This window comes from Falco punctatus (genome assembly GCF_963210335.1).
Source record: "Falco punctatus genome assembly, chromosome: 8".
NCBI classification, from domain to species: domain Eukaryota; kingdom Metazoa; phylum Chordata; class Aves; order Falconiformes; family Falconidae; genus Falco; species Falco punctatus.
Window position 1 is genome coordinate 27,160,932 of NC_137588.1, and position 23,350 is coordinate 27,184,281.

Here is a 23,350-nt window from a genome sequence, read left to right on the forward strand (position 1 = left end):
CTTTCCTTGTCCACACAAATACAATTTTTGACAGCAGTTCTGAATTCTGCTTTCTTTCAAACAGAACGCACCATTCTGCCTGTTAGATGTCACTCCTTTGTAACTGTGACATCCTTCATTCATCACTGCAGTTTCTGAAATGTTATATTTCTGTAGAAATAATACCTGCAAACACTCCAAACTCCAAAACTTTTGTTTCCTGAAAGGATCTAATATGTTCACCAATAATAATACCAGCATAACCTGTTATGTCCACCAATCCACAAGAGCTGCATAAAGTGGAAAATACTGATTTGATCACACATATGGTGAAAACTAGTTGTAACAACTTTATATTGCTACAGTTAACACTTTTAGACAAAAAAGTATTCTGATTTTTGAACTTGTGTGCTAACAGTAAGTTCACAGTTCTTTCTATGAAGGTTGAATAGTGATCTTGCGTATATAAATAGTCTATTGCTGTTTCACTACCCTAAGTTCCTGAAGTTACTATTCTTTATAGAGGATATTTTCAGATAATAATATCAATCCATACTACTTTCTAAAGACAAATTAAAGCAAATGCTGTGGCACATGCTAGGAGAATTATTTTTGCTCTGAACTGGGGCAATTTAAATTGTGTGGCAAAAGCACACTCTTCTTCCTTCACATGGATCCTATTTCATTCACCCAAAGACTTACCCACGTAAGAAAGAATCTCCTGTTCCACAGCAAAGGCTCTATACACATAGATGTTCATTAAAAAAATGATACCTTTTCAGCCTCTTCAGTAGTCACTGAACTTTCCTCTGCTTCATCTTTAGTGATCAAAGAAATTCTGTCTAGAAATATATGAGAGATACAAAAATATCATTAGAAGGCTTTCAAAAAATTCACTTAATGTTAGAAATTAAAAGTCTTCCAAATTCCAACTTCTGAATGTGCCATCATCACCAGCAAAAATAAAAAAAATATTGCTCAAAAGGAAAATGTGACTTGCATAAATGAGTCAACTATGATATAAACTATGATATAAAAATAAATTAATGAGCATATTCATGAGCTTCTGGAAGTATCCATTTAGGAAACTGCTAATATTATGACAATCAAACTAATGAGACACTGAAATCCTAAATCACAGATGAAATGCTGAAAATCTAACAGAAATTACACTTCTAGTCATTCACAGCATGCTCTTAAGTCCTTAGAAAAATTAACTCCTAACATACAAACACTTATGCTGTGATTATCTACACTCTGACTACCAAAATTGCTGGTCCTGCCCCAACTTTTCTCCTTGATTGTGGCAACACCACCATCCTTGGCAATGACCCTCCCCCCCCCCCCCAAAAAAAATATTAAAAAAACTCAGTTACTTTTTACCACAATTGTTTTCTAGTCCAGTTCATCACCTGGCTACACAAATGCTTGTGCCTGAATAAAGAAGTTGTGGGTGAGAGCGCAAAGAACAGTAGTTTGATTAAACGTTTCAGTAGCAGCAGAAGTGTAATGTCACCTTAATGTGCCCAGAGAACGACGTGGCAGGGTTTCATAAGGCAAGTGAACTTGTCAAATAGATCTGCCTTGTTCCTAAGCCACTAACTCACATCTATCCTCCTTTGGTGATTGCAGTTGCTCATGAAAAGGCCCAATGCATGCCACATTTGGTAGAAAAGAGGCGGTGAGTCACGTGGCAAGAAGCAAGGGAAACAGAACTACTTTTGGTAGCAGCAAGTGAAAAGCCATTTCAGCTACCTAGTGAGAGCAGTTAGATTATGCATAAAGCACCATGATTTTATCATCTTCTCACAAGAAAATAATCTATTTGTAAACCACCTCTGTATTTGTAATTTTTTTTCCCAAAAAACATAGTCCAGTTTGTCAAAAACTCTGGTTTATAGCAATCAAAAGTTATTCCAGCATTGCTTTGGAAGACCCAAGTTTCCAACTTTCAAAGTTTGTTTCTTTTTTCAAATTTCTTCAGAGAAGGTCCACTACAATACCAACTGAATATAACATTCTTTCAGTGTTGTCTTGTGCTGTTGTTTTGCGTTGCTAAACAAATTCCCATCTTGTATTTTGAAATTTGGACAAAGTAGACATTACAGAGCGTCTGAAGTTTGTCACATTGAAAGGTGCTATACAAAAGCATATCATTGTATTTTATAGCACGTCCCCTAAGGAACACAGCTGGGCATTTAACAGATTTTCTTAGCACTAGTTCCAATAAAAAACAAGAGCATGACATAAAAGATTTTTTTACTCCACCATGTTTCATATTTGTGAAAATGTTTCTTTATTTATCACTTGCGTAGTCTCTGAATGTCTTTTAAAATTGCACTGCCATGTATCTCCCAGTTTAATCATAGGTAGGTGTGATATTACCACATATTCTGTCCTTCAGGTTGCTTAAATACAAAATGATCAGTGATGTATTTCAATGGATCTATGCCTTTTTTAAAGCTAAATTTGGAAGAATCTTTTTATATCTCTGCTGCATGAGTTTTCTCCATTTATTTTGAAATTCATCCGAAATTGTATCTTCTTCTCTTTGCCCTTTAATTTGTGTCTCTTCTTCCACAATTACGTTACCATTTCAACAACACTTGGCACACCATTATGAATATTGCTGATATGAAACTATTAGTGCAAAAAAGGAAGTTACAATGTGAATTTTTTTCCTCCCCCCCCCCCCCCCCCCCCTTTTTTTTTTGAAGGAATGAACCATATCAAAATGCTGCTCAGGTTAATTTAAGCATCCCACTGCTAACAAAGTTTTCTCTTCTACAATGGATAGTACAAACAGAGATACTTTTTTTAAAAATGCCATCCTACCTTGTATCATGATCTCCCAGAAATCAGCTAAGGATTTATCTTCCACCTTTGATTTAAGAGCTTGCAGAAAATCATTAAAGCACTTCACCTTAGACAGCTGAAAAAAATAACAGCAATGACAAACAATATTAAAAATGCTAAAGGGCACTTTAGCGCAAATTTAGTTCTTTATGAAATTATCTAACGTTATGCTGAACACAAAAATCACTACTGATTTTTGGTTTTATCTCTAATAAAACCAAGAGTTCAAATGAAAGATAAGCCACAAAAACTGCCTTTCAGAAAGCTAGGCAGACTTTCTTGTAACTAGCTTTATTGAAGAAGACATTCGTAGGATCGCTTCATTTTATTTTAAAAGCATCACATCACAGGCCTTCTGGGTTTATGTTTAAAAGAAAACAAACAGCAGCAAATAATATCAGAGAAGCTAGTCCCCATTCCAGTAAGAATAAAGAAACATAAAATGCAAATATATTTCTAAATTTTCAAATAATATAACCGATTTTAATCTATGAATCGATTCCTTTTGATGTAGCAATAAATTATCAAGTTTATAATACAGCAAACAGGCCCATCATGTCTTCAAGGTGAAAGAGATGAGAGTTTTCACATAGTAACATTACCTTCATGGCCTCCTCTCGGAAAACTCTGATACAATTGATCCCTTTCATGTAGTACTGTGAACCTTTATTTTCCAGGAACTGATCAATGCGGTTTATCAACTGCTGACTCACTGAAAGACCAGGAGAAATAAATCAAAGAATGCACACCTTCAAGGCAAAAAAAATATTTTTCCTTTACATTCCTCTTTTTCTATTCCACAGGCATCTAAAGAGTTAATCATACCCATACCGCCTCAAGCTACTCAAGTTGATAACTGTTATCTAAGCTACTGACAACTACTTCAGCCTCTCTGGAAAAGCTAGATCTACTAGGAAGAAACCCAAGCCTGGCCAAGGGCAAAAGTCTTTCCCTGAAAGCCAAGAAATAGATAAAAAGTGTTTGATAGAAAGTAAAACCAGAATATTGGGGATTGGGATGCTAAAGCTGAGGGTGGTTATTGTTCTACAACGCAAGCATATCCCCTAATCATCCTTTGAAATAGGTGCATATTTGAACAAAAGAGTTAAATTTATAACAAAGGTGTAACAATGTCAAAATATCTGTAGGGTGACTGCAGTTAAAATACTACCTTGTTATTGAGTATATCTTGTCTCCATACAGGTAGTTTGATGATTTTTCATTAAGGCAATGCTGTTTATGATTATGGAAAGAAGTATTATAAACTGTGCATGCCTGACAGAGAAAAGCAGAGGCAAACAACGAGACTCCCACCAAAAAGAAGGGAACACCAGTTTCATCCTTACTGTTGAGCTCCTAAAAGGCAGGTAGATGTAAAACGCTGCAAAAGTGACAAGCAAAACTGTCACCAAGAGCTCTGCAAGCCCAATTAAATTCTGCTGGATTTTAGTACTTTATTTTCTTCATTTTTAATTACAGATGTCGAACTGTCTGATTTAACCCTCTGGCAGATACCTCAGCCTGGGAAAAGACAAATGTGAGGAGGATACAACAGTGATCTATAAATCAGAAGCACTGTGAAAAAGGATGAACAGGGAGCGATAGTCCACTGCCTCTCTCAAAACAAGAGCAAAAAGTTGGGTTAAGGACAAACAAACAAACAAAAAGTCCCTCCCCAAACAAAACCAGTTAACCTCTTTACCATCTGGGGGATGCTACAGTTTTAACAGCTTAAAAAGAAATGCTTGAACCAATTCTTAGAACTCTTAAAAGAAGAACTCTATCAAGAGAGATCAAAGATGATGTTGCTATTGAGGAAGAAAATGCAGGAAAGCATTCTGGACAAGTCACGGCATATGCCTGTTGTGTTCTTGCACTGTTAAAGACAGGTCACTGGATTGGCTGAACCTTTAGCCTGACCTATAGCCCTTCTTACGTTCAGATGTTATGGGCATAGATGTCACTGCAAGTATTCTAGCCATGGAAACATCCACACAGAACATCATCCTCCAGACTGATGGAAGAGACAAGGACAAGTAAACACACCAAGAAGCAGGTATTTTTTAAATACTGTATTGCACTCTGCTGACTGTAAGCACACACAGCGCTAGCTGTTACATTTATGTTCTATAAAATTCCTAATTGAACTGAATCTGAAGGACAGCATCTCTGAAAAGAGTGAAACAAGACATATTTGATATACTCCCAATAGCTTTTGACTACAGAGTTTCTAGAAAAGGAGACTGATAATGGTTCTGTCCAACAGCAGCTATCACACAAGAAAGTGTGATAAAACGCCTATTGCTCCAGAGGCGATCAGCTCACTTTTCATTTATTTTACCAGTAGCTGACAAACTAAATTGAAGTCTCACTACGTAAGCTCTCCAAGTTAAGTCAGTCCATTTTTTTCATGGTTAACAATTTTCTCATTAAATGTTCTAATTTCTTACGAATTGCACTAATAAAAGCAAGTCCTGCTGGTATTTTCAGTGGTGGTGGTGGGTTTTTTTTAATGCTGCCTTTTCATTGATGTGTTAAATTAAAACCCCAGGCACTCTGACTGTGCAATAAAAGTCTATTGTCAGAATGATTCCAGCATACTGCTTGAAATTATCAGACACTCTACTTCTTTTGCATTTATTTTTTTTTAAAAAAAAATCCCTTTCCATTTGATTGCACTGGCAGGCATCAGAAGTCTTTTTCCTTCTACTGACTGTGGGCTGCCTCCTTTTCAAATCCGTTGTAAGGAACCAAAAAAAACCCTATAATGTCTTACTAGGCACTGAAAAACCATAATATACGCAGGAAACAGGTTACACAGCAACAGTATTTTACACTAGATTCTTCTAACATCTTGAAACAGTTGGCTAAAGTTGGGTCTGTCCACTGGGTTTCCCTTAAATGACAGGCCTATGACTGATGGATCTAAAATAGATAAAATTCCTGTGTTCCAATTAGACTACTGAATTACTTCAGGGGGCAAAAGACAATACGAAAGACTGTGGATAAGGATTATAACAAGGAGTTCTCCGTAGTGGACTCTGCTCCTTTACACTCCTAGGTCTGAGAACTTTGTTGATTTCCTGCTGCCTGTCATCGCCTTTTCATTAATGTGAATCTTTGGGTTCGTGTGCTGCAAAAAATAGGTGTCCCCGGGTTTAGAGAAAGGGATGTTCTGCATAAAGACGTCTATTTAACTAAGCTGTGGATATAAGCATTAACTCTGAAGTGTCCCAGACAAATCTCAGGCATTGAGGTTTTGAAGAACACGTCCTAGAGTTACAAACTGACAACCTACTCAGGCCACTACTGTGTAACAAGGTTTTTTTTTTTCCTCCCAACTTCCCTCACCCTACACACATACTGAAGGAAGTGAACTAACAAACTTCTACGTTTTGCATAAACTGTAATTCCAGCACTAATAACCACCTCATTCTGCAGAACATTGCAAGAAATTTTAATCTTCTGCTTCCTCCTTCTACTGTACCTGATTGGTCAGATAACAAATATAGTGATTAAAGGCTGGAGAACTACACACACAAAAAAAATAATAATTATCTTTGAACAGAAGATCTTTTAGTTCTAACAGAATTTAATCTCTTCGCCACTGGCATTCAGATACATTTGCTACACTAAAATACATTCACCAGTGCTGTTACTTCTTGTGAAATATGCCATGAGCAATTATATTCACTTGTTATCTCTGAATAGTTTCAGTACAAAAGTGTAGTTACGTTTTCCTATTTTTTCAGTTCAGTCCTTAGTCTTGATTACTATGCCAACAAGATCACAGAATAATAATAGATAAAACTGTATTATAGTCCAAGTTCAATTATTTGGGGAATTTTTTTTCCACCCTAAAAAAATTAATCAGGTTAAAAAAAATCATTCTGTAGATGGAAGACTCCTGTTGTTGTCAATCTTTTGATTTATCCACTGGTGGTGTTAACGATTTGTATTCGTGGACAGTGCTTAAAGTTAGAGTAACTGACAAATCAGTTAAACTACTTGATAATTAATTTTTAGCTACTTCTCTGTAAATATCATATTTTTGTAACTAAACAAAGAGATTCTAAGCTGAAAATTGTCCTAATTTTTAAGGACTTCCTTTTCCCTTAAGCCAAGAAATAAGCATTTTAACATCAAGAGCTGCTGAACTACTCCAGTGTCCTATGAGGTGCTGTTCAATTTTGAAACAGTCTCTCTAAATGGCCTACGGGTATGGATCAGAATGATTTAGGGTGGATGTCTGAAGGACATATGGACCAAATTCCCCCTCAAAGCAGGTTTGTTGAGGATCAGATGGGTCCGTGTTCCACAGACTTCAGCTCTGAGTAGCTCCAAAGATGGAGAGCCTCCAAGTTCTCTGCGCCCCTTTCCGTACTTGACTACCACCACTGTGAGTTCTTTTTTCTTTTCTCCCTATACATTTAATTTGAATTCTGTTTGCTGCAACTCAGAGCTTTGCATCTCACCCAATCACTATGCCCTTCAAAGACTAATCTGGCTTCATCTTCTCTGTAAAGCAGACATACAGAAAACTTCAAAGTGTTTTTATATACTCAAGTATTTGGTTTGCAAATACTAATGACTGAATCATTTTCATCAAACCAGTCATTGCATTTGGCCTGTCTATCAGTAGAGCATGAATAGTCCCCAAAACACACAAAAACATCCAGTAAGATAAAAATGCAGGCAAACTGCAAAGACATATGCCAACAAAACCTGAAAGTAAATACTATTTTTATAAAAAAATTATCTTAGGTCTAGAAAGGTAGTTAACTAGACACATTTCTACAGAAAATCTTGCAACAAAATATCATTCTTGTTGCAACTGCTTAATAAATTCTCCCTGCAAATCCCTTATGCAGCATTCTTTTATGACACCATTCTTCTACCTGTACAAAGCATCCAGTGCAAAAACAGTATTTTACATGTTACTTAAGAAGCTATCTACATGCCATGGCAAAAGCGTGGCACCTCAGGAGCAATGGAATATTTACTAAAATCTACACATGTAATTACTGACTCTCTTAATTTTACTTTTCTAGAAATTCCTAGGAATAAAAATATTAACAAGTTTGCTATAAATATAAAAATGACAGTATGGCACAATTTGTCTCTGGACATTTTTTCTTATGTCCATAAACTGTACAGTTGTCATTGCATATGTCTCTCTTTGTTTACAATCAGTAAAATAAAAAAAAAGCTCTTTCAACTACAGGACTTCAGGCATCATGTTTTCAGATAGGAGTCCTGTAAGATGCAGTGACATCTGGCCTATAAACTCACACAGAAAAATTGTAAACGAAAGAAAATACTATGCATGTGTCAAGACCTTTTTTTACTCCTCATTAAGACACCCTATCTTCTACAGAAGCCTATGAAAATACACCATATCAGACACCTGCTCTCCAGAAATGCAGAAATGGATGGAAATCTGTAAATAGTCTAACAGGATCCACTGATAGCCACGTGGCCACTCCTTTGGCATTACAAAGGTGGCGAGCACTCACTGCATTTGAGAATCTTCCTTGCAGCCACAGGAATGAAGAAACTCATTGCACACCCTTGGGAGTAACAGATTCTACTCAGGCAAACTAATCTATTTTATTTGCATTCATCGACAAAAATGTCAGAAGCTGTTATCAGAAGACTGCCCTTTGTGATGACTGTGCACTTGTAACCTGCTCAAAATAAGACCTGCATAAAATGACATCTATCTGGCCATGAACACAAATAACAAAGCAAAGATATCTGGAGAGGAAACACAATACTAGTTACAAGAGCAACCAACACTAGCCAGTAAGCTGACACCACCGCACACAACTCATCACGTAAGCCGTAAGTGGGTCTTTACTGACATAAACTACACAGATGTCAATTAAAACCAAAGTTGACTACTGTTTCAGGAACTGAGCTTCCAGTCTCAGAAAATGTATCCCTAAGACCCTTACCAATTTGAAACTTTATAAGTATCTTAACTTTATAAGATTTTATAAAAATATGTATTTACACATTAGTGACCCAGTTCTCAGTAACAGCAAGTGCATCATTTCTCCTCCTCTAGTCTGCTGTGAGATGCAGCATCAGACATGGGCTAACTTGCACTTAGGCTTCTCCTACGAATGGCACAAACCCTAATCATCATCAAATCCCATCACAGCCACCTGCAGGAGATCCATCGGTACTCATTTTCAACAATTAATATATACCATCAGGACTTCCTACAAGCTGTTAAAAAAAATTCCCCTTGTCATACTTTGGTCTTGATAACTTCATAATTTTGGTGATACACTTGCTGAAGACTGAAGAGGATGCGTGCCATTAACCTGCAGCTTAATTAAAAAGCCACTGTACTGTCAGTATTTAAAGTACAACTGTCCTTAATCCTACAACTTCTCTATCTACCCAGAAAAAACAGACTCAATCAAACAGCTGTAAGGTCCTTCTCCTTCCTATGGAGGGAATCTCTTGCTATTTTGTTTTAAAATGAGAGTGTAGACTATTCAGTTTGGGAGACTACGCTGAATGCTCCTTTTCTACAAGAAAGAAGGAAACCAGGATGCAACCTAGTAGTTCTCCTACCTGTATCCTGACACACAAAATCTGATTTTTTTCTCAATAAACTATCTGAATGCCACAGATCATTCTTTCCTGCAAAGACGTTTCACAATTCACATGTTCTAGCAGAGGGGGAAAAAAAAGTCTCATCTTTAAATATGATATAAAATTATATAAAAAAAAATATATCCTTAGAACCACTGAATAGTTTTAGGGCAGAGTTTACTATTTACATAACCAGAATGCAATACAGCAAGCCATTAAAAACATGTCTGTAATGTTTTATGTATTAAGGTACCTAAAAGGCTCTAAAGCAAAAAAGAGATCATGCAGAGGAAAAAAATAGTATGCAGAGCATGGTTTTGTTTATATTGGCTTCTATCTCTCCTTTAAATGGGTGACTGCACTACATTCTAACTACACCTTACAATTACAGAGCAGATCACACATAAAATAAAAGCGGATTGCTCAAAATTTCAGAAGCCATCTGAATATGTAGTGCAGTTATCCAGCACAAGTGAAGATATTTAACCATTCTTTAGTTAAACCATCTTCAAGGGTAATCACTAGACTTACTTCTGCCTTAAAGCTTTCCAACATGATAAAATTAATTACCATGACAAAGTAGTCAACTGTTTCACAGTTTCTGTATTCTAATACATTGTACAATGCTTTTTTACTGCATCTTAATATATCTGAGATTTGAGAAAACAATTCTAAATATTTTTTCAATTAACAATTTCTTCTGGATCTAATGCAAATCCATGTAAAAAGCTGGCTAGCTGGTTTATAGGTCTAGAAATTCTGGAGAAAAACAGCTATGTAGGCTTTAACAGTCTATCACAAATCAAACTGCCTCCTCAAACAATGTCCAAAAGAACCACAGGCCTTGTTGAAACACCTAGCTCCTCACTTCAGCACCTCTACAAATCTTTCTCTTTGAAAATAAATGCTATTCAGCAGGCAAGATTTATCTTGCCACAACCTTCAAATCACCCTTTAAAAGAAAAATGGACCCCACCCACATTATGCATTCTTTCAAGACACCTTTAGATTACATACACTTCTGTATAGCTATGCCAGTAGGGAAATACCACACAAACAAATGATAATTCCATTGCATTTTCAGACTTAGGGCATGCAAGTCAGTAGCTGACGTGTGCTTCATATTCTTCCTCACCTCTGTATCAAAACCCTGCCCTGCTGCATGCTGAGAACAGATTCAGAGCATCTCACATAGCATTAGAAACTTAGGTTTAGACAAATGGATTGCACCTACTGAACCCTGAAGATGCTACTAAACATTATTAAGATAGATAAAAGTCATTTACCGTCTTCAAAGTTAGCATTTTTCTGCCTCACCAGAATTCGGAAATCTTCTGCTGGCTTGACACTGCCAACCTACAAAAGATCAAAAAATGATACAACTGTCTGCCAATATCCAAATTTTTCTTCTTGTGAAGCAACAAGAACCTTTACATTTGTTTATTTTAATATGGAAACAGAAGCTCTACACTTCTCTGCATGCAGACTCGTAAAATGCAACTCTTACAATGTGTAACGCGCAGTACTCCTAGCAAGGCTTAGATATGACACGAGCAAGATGAACTCACACTTACTGCGCTGCACTGCTATAAGCTGACCATGTTCTCTGGGGTTTAGAGGTCAGAAGCACAGTAGTTCAGGTCACCTGCTAGCTCAGCTTGGAGACTTTCTGTGGCACAGACCTCTCACTAATCTTGACAGACACAATGAGGAATGGGAGCTCCCAGGCATGCGGGTACAGAATCATTGCCACTCCAATAGGAAGCTCAAAATTAAAAGCGTACGCTCAAGTCATCCACCCTTACTGGCTCAGTCTGACATCTTAAAGCTGAACCTCTAAATGGGCACTGAAGTGCAGAAACCTTACAAAAGAACTAAAGCCAGGTCAAAAATAAACAAACACTTACTGAAAAACAGATGCACTAACTTAAGAAAAAAAAATACACTGTTTAAAATTCCCTTTCAGAAATCAAGATTTTCCTAAGTTTATTTAAAATTTTTATGCTTTGCTGTCAAAATAATTCATAGATATTTCAATAAGCTTGCTTGGTCTCTTCATGCTTCTTCTAAATTTGGCAATGCTACTTTTCAGGAAATCTCAGAAATATATATTAGGAGTACAGAATATTTAAATCTTTTCAGATTTTAAATATTTTGAAAAAATCTCAATCACGCATTTTAAAACCCAACCTTAAAGGATAGCACATTTGAAAACAAGTGAAGTTATTTCAATATGAAATCACTTTTTTCCCCCGTAATACAAAAAAATCAGATCAAGGAAGGTACATACACAGTTATGAAACAGGCTTAATCTACCCATGTACACAACATCTGGAATTTAGTTAGACCTAGCAGCAAGATGAAGGCAAACTTGTGATGTAGAACCCCAACCAATGCAGGGAACAATCTTTAAATCACATCAATACTTCGATTAAATATACAGAGGCAATTTCTATGTTGCAGGTGATAAGAAAGAGCAAGAACAAAATTCAACAATTAAACCCCAATTCTGAGATTCTGTTTTTCTCAGATCCTTAGGCTTGCCCTTTGGAGTTCTAGACACCAGGGGAGAATTCTGTCCTAAAATATCCAAGGCTGATGGAAGCTTGTGTTAACGTGCTCCTACAGGCAGAGAAAGTTGTCTTTACAATCTCTAGCGGTCTCAAATCTACAAGGAGACAGTATTAAGTCATATTTCAGCTAGGAACTCTCCATTTACCAGGAATTATGTATATTCACTACAATACACTTAGATAAATGAATCTCCCCCTTTAATAATCAGATTTGTAAAAATATGCTTACAGAGGTGATATTGCCTTCAGCAAGTTTTATGATGGTAAAGCTACCTTCCTCATCTTCAATTTTTGGTTTCTTAGGGTTGGGTCCATCTTCACTGCTGCAAACGAGAAGGACAAAAACATAAACTCTTAAACTGTCCTGCCTATTAAGTAGGGAGTCAGTAAATTAATGAAATATACACTGAACACTGGACAAAATTTCATTATATAACTGTCTGAAAATTAACACGAAACCTGCCTCATTTTTCCCCACAGGTTGCACAAAGCAGATAGTAGAAAGCGAGACCAAACTCTATCTTAACATAAAGCAAAAGGTACCGCTTGTTGAAGGTGCAAGATTATTCATGTTTATTTCAGGAGTGAATTTACTTACACACACCTTCTCTACCTCCCTAAATACAGCGTACCTGCAGTCACTTTATTTGGAACCTGTGTATTGACTTAACCTTCATAATTCACAGCGTACGATTTACTGTTTTACAGTATATTACATGGCATTTAGTATTCTCACCAGATTCGCTCTAAATATGAAATGGTAATGAAAACTTAACACGTAGGTAAGAAATTAATTATCTCCTGGTTCCCATCTTGGAATGGATAGCTACTACAAACCTGTTTACACAGGGGCTTTTGAGTCCAATGACCCACATTCTCCACCAGCACACAAAAGCTTTACAAACTTCCACTTACAGCAGACAACACCTACTAGGCAAAACCTGACTAAGTATGTAAGAACTCTCTTAGGACATTTTAAGCTACATCTCAAAATGCTTTCAAAAGATTTATTTTCAAAAAGCTTATTGCGAGTTTAGGCCACTTTCTTGCTTTGTTCTTACAGATGTACATAGACCAAGGTGTACATTCAAACTAGGAACTTAATTGTAACATCTAACATATGCCAAACTTTAGAGCACATCTTGGCAACAGAAAAAAATCCAAGCAATCACAAAAGGGGAAGAAAATCAGTGCATTCTGTGTCACTTCACAGAACCGTGGCTACTGACACAGAAAATCAGATTAAGAATGACTGAAAGCTACTCAGTGATCTAAACAGCAGTATTTTTGTTCAAGGAATCCCAAGACAAAGTAAGAACTTTTCCTTAAATTTTTTGCTACTGCAGAGAAATGAAGGAACTGCTTGATGACGTAAGGACAAAGCCAGAGATCCTGGACTAGGTGTCACTTTGCATTCTACAAGGCTAGAACTAGTTTTAAAAATTGCATTGCACATTACAGAAGCAATGAACTATTAGAAAGAACCTGTGCAGTCTTCCCTTTCTATAGCACAATCCTTCCCTACTTTACAATCTGTGTCTAACCCACTTTGTTTCACTAGTCTTCTCTGTCCTTTACTTGATTTTGTCACTACTGAAATGAAAACCCTTCTCCTCAGCAACTCCTGTCATCCAGCATAACCTTACTTATCACTCTAGCAGAAATGATGACTTTGGTTATGCCTCAGGACAAGGATAGGATACTTTGCTTCATTCTCAACTCCGCTGACTTTCTGGCTGACCTTGAACAAGTTGCTTGATTGTTTTGGACAGCCAATATGCCCACCTGTAAAAAGGAGAAACTGATACTTACCTAACACCAGTGATTTTAGAACTTCTACTTGAACCACAATTCTTGTATATTGATGTGGTTTGATGAAAGGTGCAAAGAACAACGCAAATTCTCTTTCAGAGTACTTTTTCTTTAAAAGGTGTTTTGCAATCAATGGCAATGCCTTGAAATCTTTTCCCTCCTGCATTAATTTTACTGATTCGAAATGCTTTGGGATTGGAGGAAGGAGGAGAACATAAATGATGCTGCTGCATTTAACTGTCTAGGACCAAATCTATACCTGTCATTAATCAGTGCAGTACAGCAGAAACTAATGAATCCGTACCCATTTATACCAGCCAAGGATCTGACGTTTAGAATCTGTTACTGGTAATGCACTGATTAACAGTATTTTTAAACTTTAAAACGTGCAACTACTATTTGAGAAAAATTAATAAAATACAAGATTAATTTAAAACACCCACTTCTACATTTATATAGAAGCCTCTCACATATTGCAAAGCTGGAAGAGATAACAGCCTCTCCAAAGCCAACCTAAGAAGGAAAAAGTAAAATGCTTTCTATTTTGCTGAATGTTTTAAACTACACAGAGCTTAGCAAAAGTGAAACGAATGCTGAATATTAAAATCTGTATTAAGATATCATGCTTATATTTATGCTGCCTTAATCCCATTAGACCTTAAAAATTAAGCAGAGATTAATCTGGCCAATATGATGAGATAAGACACAAATTAGTTTTAGAAAACAAAAATTATGGTCAGGAGACCTTCTAGCCAACTTTTTCAAAACACTTTGGTGCAAATTATCTAGATCTGATCATTTTAATAACTTGAACATTATCTGCTGTTTAACATTGTCCTTAGTCATTGCTGCAGAGTGATGTACTTTATCACATGATTTAATTACAACACTCAGCTTTTCCCCAAACGCAGAACAAAAACATACAGTTAACACTTCTGATGTAGTAATGACAGTACTACTATTCTCATTCATTACTACAGCCATAACATCTTTTTTTTTTGTAATTATATAAAAAAATATCATATTATTCATCCTTCTTTGCATAGCTGAGTGTGTACCCTTTTGCCTCTCTTACAGGTTGCGGGGTGGGGGGGTGTTTAAATCATTTTAATGCCACCAATTTCTATCTCAATTATTTTTACAGCTGCTTTCATCCCCCCTCTAAAGGAAATCAGTTTTTAAACAAAATAGCTTTCCTTCTTGCTTGTCAAATCGATTGCCTTTAGTAATGGGTGACCATTTTTTGTTTAAGATCTCTCCTTAGCTTGCTTGAACCCAAGGTCGTGTCATCATGTCCCCCCCTTTTTTTTATCTAAATACCCATATGAATGTATGTATGTAAGTATGTACACACACAGAGAAGCTGGAGCACAGAGCAAGGACAACAGAATTTTATCAGGATGAAGTCACAGTTATGCCAAGGCAAGATTGGCACACACAGCAATGAATGAAATGAAAAGGAAAGTATTTCCCAGTCTGGTACAGAAATGTGGTCATTATTCCAGAGCAGTAATGTGAAAAGTCCTATGTTGTGTCTTTCCAAAGATAACATGCCGAGGAGGCTGTAGCCAACCCAAGGTAAAGCATGTATGACAGCTCTGCTACACAAGGCCTCAGAAAGGCTCAAAGACAGTGTTCCTAGCACTGAAAGGAGTGAGCTAAAAACGACAACAGGGAGAGAGGAGGAGATAACTGAGAACTCTCCAACATCCCAGGAGACTCACTAGTTATATTACAGGCATTCAATAAACTAAGGTCTAAGAAGCAGATTTTGTTTGAGCAGATTGATTTGGCTGGGGTGACAGTACCAATACAGTAGCAATTAACCATTTATTCTTCATATTTGCACCACAAATAAAGTAAATAGTGTAAGTAATAAAAAAAACGCTAAACAATTATCTTAAAAACTGTTCTGACAACAGATGCTCCAGGAAGAGTCCCTAACAGTTTGATTTTTCAGTACATCCACATTTATTGCACAGCACATAATAATGAAGCTGCTTTTCTTTTTATTCGGTATTCAAAAATGAAAGCTACAGAACAACCTAAATAGAGCATGCTGAGAAGGAAGACTCATCTTTACAGCTAATTTAAAGCTCTGCAGCATTTATTCTAAACTAAATTAGACCCTCTGTTACGTGTATTTGAACCACTTTGTAACCACCAGTAGGACTAACTGTTTGACCAGGAGACAGTAGGTGATGCAACAGGTTGCTCAGAGAGGATGTGCAGTCTCCATGCCTGGATGCTTTCAAGACCAGACTGGATGAAGTCCCAAGTTATGTGTTTAGATCTCACAGATGACCCTGCTCTGAGCAGCAGGCTCAGAAAGAAACCTCCTGAGGTCCCTTCCAACCTGACAGATTCTGTGACAACAAATACAGCCATGAGGAAGCTACAGACGGGTTCCTGGTGTGTCTTGCCCCCTAACAGTAGGGCCAGCACTATTCACAAAATAACCCAGATATACTGTGGCACCACAATATTCCCTACCCTTCAGTATTTTTTCAGTGTGTAACTCGCTGATCTTATGTTCAAAAGATGCTGAGCCTGCTCCATCCAGCAAAACCAATTTGAAATGTAAAAGCTTTAAAAAAACCCATAATACATCTCCAACTTACTTGTCTTTGAAGATGTCCTGAGCAGTCTTCTCTTCTTTTTTCTTGACAACTTCCTTTAGGGGGAAAAGTGCTCTTACTTTTTCAAGAGGAGCTTGACACCTTTCTTTTACCACACAGGGCATCTCCAGCATCTCTAGAAGGCGCTGTTCAATTGGCGGCAATGGCTCATTGGGGTGAAAAGCCTTATGCTGCAAACACTGCAAGAAACAATTTGAGCAAAGAAAAACTTCTAGTTTATCTGCTTTTAATATAATGCCTGTATGCCTGACTTCATACAGTACATGTAAAATATCTTCTGTATTAAAGAAACCACCTTCATATTCCTCACAAATATTCCAGCTCACAAGTGGATTGAAAGATACAATAAGCTAAGGATATCAGTAATTATATTAAACAATAATGTATTTATATATATGTATATAAAAATATATTAAAGAATATATATTAAACAAGAATAGTAATACAAATGAGTGTTCCTACACTAACTGGAATGGGTTCTGTGAAAATTATTCAGAAAATCCAGGGAATGAAAGTCATCTGCATTTATTCTGCTTTTTAACTTCACTTTACCTTTACAACGCAGTTCTATAATAAGTCATACGGGAGAGATTTCTATACATTCCAAAATTAGGCAACAAGATATATACCCCAACCACATATTCCAGTTATTGTCAGTTTATTGTCCCTCAAAGAAAATATTTCTTTTTGGTCAATAAAACTCAGTATGCACACAAGAGAAAATTTTACCAGTTTAAAAGCAAATGGAAAGAAGTCAAATGTGCACAGGTAAGGCACAGAATATACGTATGTTTGCAACTCAGCTTTGAAAAGAGCGAGGCAATGAAGGGACCTGACAGATGTACATCAAAGTTGGAACAGATGGTAGGAGCTACAGAGGAGAAGGCTTTTCACCAAAGTGTAAAGACAGTGCACACAGCCAGGGAGTCAAGCAGAGGGACAGAGATGAGGTTAATGAGGCAGGCTATGGAAATTCCATCGAGAATTTTAAAAACAAACTTAATTAAACATTTAAAAACAACTTAAATGTTGAAAGGTATGGGATAGCAGTAGAGATGTATGTGTATGTGCATAGAGATACACAGATACCAGTGCATGCATACACATACATAAAAACATGTGAGGTACATGGGAGAATAATTTTTCCAAGCCCATTGTACTGGGTGAATTAGACACAAGTGTGAAGGTAACTACTCAGTAAACTAGGAATACAGCAGAGATTTGCTCCCCTGTTGGCTGGCAGACATGACATTAATTTAAAAAACAAAACCAAAGCAAACAAAACCCTCTATTCATGCTGAAAAGCTGCCAATAAAGAAAATCCAGACCATATGCTACACATCAATACTGATGTGCTTTCATGCTGCCATTAAGACTCCAATCCATATTAGAGCACACTTTCAAAAGGAGGCAGTCATAGAAGACTACTGATTTGGAAACATTTGTAATGATTTAAGGCATAATTATTTTGAAAGAGAGTAAAAATGTTGCTGGAAGCTGCAGTAATGGCCCTTGTGATACAAAAAACCCAATATTAAAACAACATTAGGGAATTGAATTAAACTCACAAAGCAAAAAAACTAAATCCCCTGTTGTGAATGTGTTTTTCAGGCTTTTGCATCTGAAATCTCTATGTGTGCAGTTGCAAGAGCTGAGCAGACTGAGTAGACACAGCCTCCACTTGTTCCTGTTTTTTTTTAGAGTAGATGACTACCTCTGAAACCTGAGATGGCAGGGACCATCAAAACTCAGGTGCTAAACGTAGACAAATTGAACAGGTTTAACCTGGAGTTTCTAATCCTAAACAATCCCTTTTAACTTTGATTCTGCTTCCTTTTGTGTCTAGCAAGAACCACTCCTACCTTCACTGGCTAGAAGGCAACTCACACGGCCACTGGCTTCCAGACTCACCGTTCTACTCATGCATGTTGTCAGCAACATACTAGCTCCTCCTTGCTCTTCCTAATTTCTTTACATTTCCAGACTCAAGATGTAGCCAGCTTTCAGGAACAGGGGGCATACTAAGATACTGGTCAATGGATGTAATGAAGTGGAATTTTCACAGGATTCATTCCATAATAAGCAATGGCATAAATGCATGAACAGACAGGAATTTACTGCAAGAAATCATCCTGCCTTGTTCCCTTCTGCACAGCATCTAGGAACACAATTTTTTAAGAACATATTTCAGCAAATTTGTAAACTTTCAGGAACCTGATAGTGTTTAAAGCCTTAGAATATGGGTGACAGATTCAGCTATCTAAAATTTAAGCATCTATACCAGTCACCTACTCACTGTACACAACCACAAGTATCAGGTACTTATGATCTCTGAAGATCATAAAAAGAAGGATCAGTTACTTACCTAAGGTTCTTCTTTCATGGATTACACAATAGCCTTGGACAACTCAGCTTACACTAGTTAGCTAGCTTTTGGGTGGTTAAACCTGTGCGAACTGAACCCCAACACAAGCATCTCAGAGTTCAGTGTACATCTAGTTTGTGATGATCTCAAAATGACCTTCCAACAGATCCACTATATTCAACCAAAGATAAGATTACTTGATGCTGAAAGCCCTTACAGACTTCCGTGAGTGATCTCCTGTCCTCTTGCTGCTCTGCTTTTTGAAATAGAACCATACAGTCCAACCACTTATAAATGCGCTCAGACCTCTAAGGTTGCTCACAGGTGGTCTAACAAGAGCCATTATGGCATGTTTAGATGCAGACTCTGCAGCTGGATCCCACAAACTATGCAATGCTGCCTGCCACCACTCCCACAAACCTTCCCCTCAGGTCTGTCTCAGGACCGAACAGTCATTGTTGAGCAATTTGTCTATCTGGCCATCAAACAAAATGCACTGCATTCCCCAAACATCTTATGTGCTTTAAATCCCTGTATTTAAGAATAAGTTAAACGATGACATTGGAAGTTTGCCACCACAAAAGCTATAGAAATTCACTTCGGCTTTTCTGGATGCAAGGAATAAAAGTTGAAACTCTGGATAACCAACATTCCTCATCTTCCACTTCAGCAAGCATTAGCAACTCCTTTCCACCCACTCTGTCATTTCCTGATGCCTACCACTACTTCCAGAGATACAATTTCGCTTGATGTTTCTGTTTAAATTCTGGCTCTTGTCACTTACCATTACAAATATCTTCATGAGGCAACAGAGCAAGGAAATGAGGGAGGAAATCATCCTTTCTTCAGAGTTATTTTTCCAAACCGTTTATAGGTCCTGTTCAGCCCAATCAATTTACTGGCTACATTCAAAAGATTATGTGTTATTTTTCTTTGTAGTTTTTAAGGAACCAGTAGTGCCACTTGGTCTAAGATCAAAATATTAAGAACCCTGAACATGTTTGCAGCAAAGGAGAAAACCATCTTTCTGCAACTTGCACAGTTTAACAGCAGTTTTGTAACCAAGACAAAAAAATGGGGCTGTGCATGACCAAAAGAAAGCCCTAAAAGGACTGGTAATCCAGGGCTTTATAAACAGCAAGCACTGTTGACAGGAACTGCATACTACCCAGTACATTGAAATAGTTAATAAATACTTTTTCCACCAGTAGCATTCACCCTTACAATATCCTATTATCCACTAAGAAAAATGGCAAGTTAAGCAGTTACTCTTTTCTAGCAGCACTTGACTCAACTGCTGGGACACCACCATCATACTGTTTCAGAAGACAAATGGCACACCTAAAGAAACATGTTTCATTGATAAGCGATATCCACTGAATCAAAAGGATGTAAAATTGTATCCAGCAAGATAGCAGAAGAAATTCTATCCCCTGTTTCATTTACAAGATAAACCGTATGTGTTTTGTAATACCCAAGTTTTAGAATCCTTCAAGTACAAGTCATGCAGAGGTCAAGCTGTTTTAAACTCGTGCCCAGCGATAACCTTCTATTTACCAAATCTTGCATTCAGTTACACCCTGTCTTGTCAATATGACTGGCAGAATTTGAAGGGAACACAGAGTTCTTCAAAGTGTCAGTCAGAGCAGGAATCGAAGACAGTGGGCTTACACGTGTTTCTGAAACATATATACAACCTCCAGATCCTTTGGTTCTTTTGACAATACTGAGGCAGCATGGGGTTTGGAAGCTAGGGTATGTTTTCTTAATTTAAAAAAGCATTTCTTCCTACATGTAAACTGAAAAAAATTCATTTGGAATTGCTGAGATACAATGAACATGGTTACTGTAATACCATTTTTGGTCATTTTTCAGAGTGAGGTCACGCACTCAATATTATCCCAATGGTTCTCTATACAACACAATTCTGCAGCTGCATAAATTGCAACGTCATTTTCCTTATTTTTGAATTTGCTGTGTCATTTTTTTGAACACTTGAATTCCAATGTGTAATTAAGCCTCTCATCCTCACAGTTGCAGTGAAAATCTTCATGACATGAATGTAAATCACTTCATACAATAACTGCAAGAAGTGTGAACTGTTCCGCTTGCCCCAAAAATGCATCAGCTCAGGCACCCAAATGGAGTATTTTAAATGTCAGAAATGGTAATCATTTACTACTAATCAAGTTCACCTCTAACTGATCTGTTTTGGAACCACTGCTAGATGCAACAATGCACAAAAAAGTGACTCTGTCCAGGATTTGATGGGACACAGAATGAGAAGCTAAACAGATCCCTGATCTTCAGTCAATTTCTCTCTTTGCCCAGAAGCTGAAGAACAAGTCTATGTCCACACCACGATCACTGCAATACAGCGTTGAGACACCCAAGCAAGTTTTAACTTGTCTAGTCTAGGTGCCTGTGAATATCACTGATGCTTTTGCAGACACCTCAGCACAGGTATGATTTCCATTGTTTCTTGGAGACTGGAAATTTTAAGAATAAAACCTATGTTAAGGACAACATAGAAATCACTGGCTACTCCATATTTAAATGCAAAAGAATTTATATTCTCATCTTCACAATGCAGATCTTTCCAGTGTGAATCAAAGACAGAAAGGCGAAGTCTTAACAAAAGAAGTTTTTAAAAAATGCCATATAGTTCATCTCACCTGATACAACCTCTGAAAATGAGGGTTTGGGATTTTGCTGGGCTTAAAGAGGTCCTCAAAAGTTTCTCCATCATCATCTTCACAAACCAAATTCATAGAATCAATCAAAGAGTCAACAGCAGATAACTGATCCGCTAAAGCAGTAACGACATACAAAGAAAAACTAAATACACTTGCAGATGGATGCATTTCTTGCAACAATTCATAAATGAAGACTCACTTTGCAATGCAAGATTCTGACCAAGTCATTACATGCCACAGAACGCACTGCAGATACAGACATGCCAATAAAGAATATGGATAACGGACACAATAATAAATGCCCTGCTTTATTTAAGGACTACAATGTAAAGTCATAAAGCCTTCTTTTCCCCCCCCCCCAGACCTCAATTATTGCTGTATTTCTGCTTCTATTTTTCTTCTTTTTCAAGATGTATTTATTTGCAACAGAAGGTTTATAGGCCACTTCGAAAATAAGAACAACAGTTGGTTTGAAAAACTGGCGTAATATAAATTTCAAAAGTTATGATCGCAAATTAACACAGTTCACAATAGTCAACTACTGCTTTTGTGAGACAAGTTTTAGATTTGTTCTCAAACCACTGGTTACAGGCAAGGAAACAAACTGTTTCAGAAACAGCCCATCAATGCTTTATAAACCCTGAAATGCAGATGCCCAGTCAACGGATCTCATAACAAGTTCAAGAAGTGGATTTTAAACTACATCCATTTACGCTCACTGCTGTGCAAAATTCTCAGAACAGCGAGTCAGGCTTTGTATGGCTCCATGTTCTGTGGCTCTCCAAAGACACCCTCCATCTGAATCTGGACACCACTAAGTGCATGCTTTAAAAAACAACACACCACAGAAAACACAGGTTTTGCCTTTGTACATTCTATTAACAGGCTATTCTGCAACCGGCTACAGGACCAGCTTTGTACAAACAGAACTGATGCTTCTCTTCTAATTCTAGCTAGCTAATCACATACTGTAGTTCCCACAAGGCTTGGCCATTTAGTCTCACAAATGAGTTCAAAGGTCAAAGGATACAGAGAACTAATCTCAGATCTCTTCACAGAGACTCTGAGAGACCAACAATCCCATAAGCAGAGCACAAGTCATTTAACAGGACAGTTTAAACGACTGCCTGCAAACCTCAAGTCTGCTCAGCCAGCAACTAGGCTGGCAAAGTTTTGATACAGGCTTTACACTTCAAGATGACATCAACATAATGTATTCCCAAAAGGCTGGGGTTTATTTCCTAAGCCAAAATGACAAAGCTACATCTTCTTTGGAAATCCAAATCTTCTAACTCTTTTAGAGTATCTTAAAGGAAGACAAGTAGGTTACTTTGTCCGTTTGCCCAGCAAAGAACTATCTTACCTGTAGGAATGCATTTTTTATTGTTTTTCAAGGATGAAAATATGTACTGTCTTAAGTCTTCCATGTAGGGCAACTGCACATAGATTAGACACTGAGCAAGACAAAAGAAGAAACAAACAACTGAGCCTAAAGAAAAAAGCTAAAGCATCCCACAGTCTGTCAGGGCAGCACAAACATAAGAAAAATCTAAAGATCTAATACCGAAATACTTAAAATAAAACATTCACAGAGCAACACAGTTATAAGCAAAATGAAATAAAATATAATTTTTATAAAACAGCGATAGCCACACTCCTCATCTTTTCTGCTGGTAGAATAAAGACCTCCCAGGTCATCTGACCCCTTTTTCTTGTGCAAAGTTTCAACCAGTCAAGCTTTAAATAATCCATATATTGGTGCTTTGCGAGGTTTTGTCACAGCTTACTGTGTTTCAAAGTCAAAAACTGGTTTTGTTTTTT

General features: G+C 37.2%; 1 protein-coding gene across 2 annotated transcripts in view; it reads right to left on the reverse strand.

Moving 5' to 3' along the window:
• Positions 1-23,350, reverse strand: part of XRCC5 (X-ray repair cross complementing 5) — a 54,369-nt gene that overhangs the window by 6,508 nt on the left and 24,511 nt on the right. For both annotated transcript variants that reach the window (XM_080398716.1, XM_080398715.1), the window contains exons 12-19: positions 22,893-22,983; positions 21,509-21,642; positions 16,451-16,647; positions 12,247-12,340; positions 10,731-10,800; positions 3,438-3,547; positions 2,815-2,911; positions 754-821 (exon numbers count right to left, since the gene is read on the reverse strand). In XM_080398716.1, the coding sequence (XP_080254842.1) occupies positions 754-821; positions 2,815-2,911; positions 3,438-3,547; positions 10,731-10,800; positions 12,247-12,340; positions 16,451-16,647; positions 21,509-21,642; positions 22,893-22,983 (861 nt within the window). The remainder of the gene's footprint in view (positions 1-753; positions 822-2,814; positions 2,912-3,437; positions 3,548-10,730; positions 10,801-12,246; positions 12,341-16,450; positions 16,648-21,508; positions 21,643-22,892; positions 22,984-23,350) is intronic.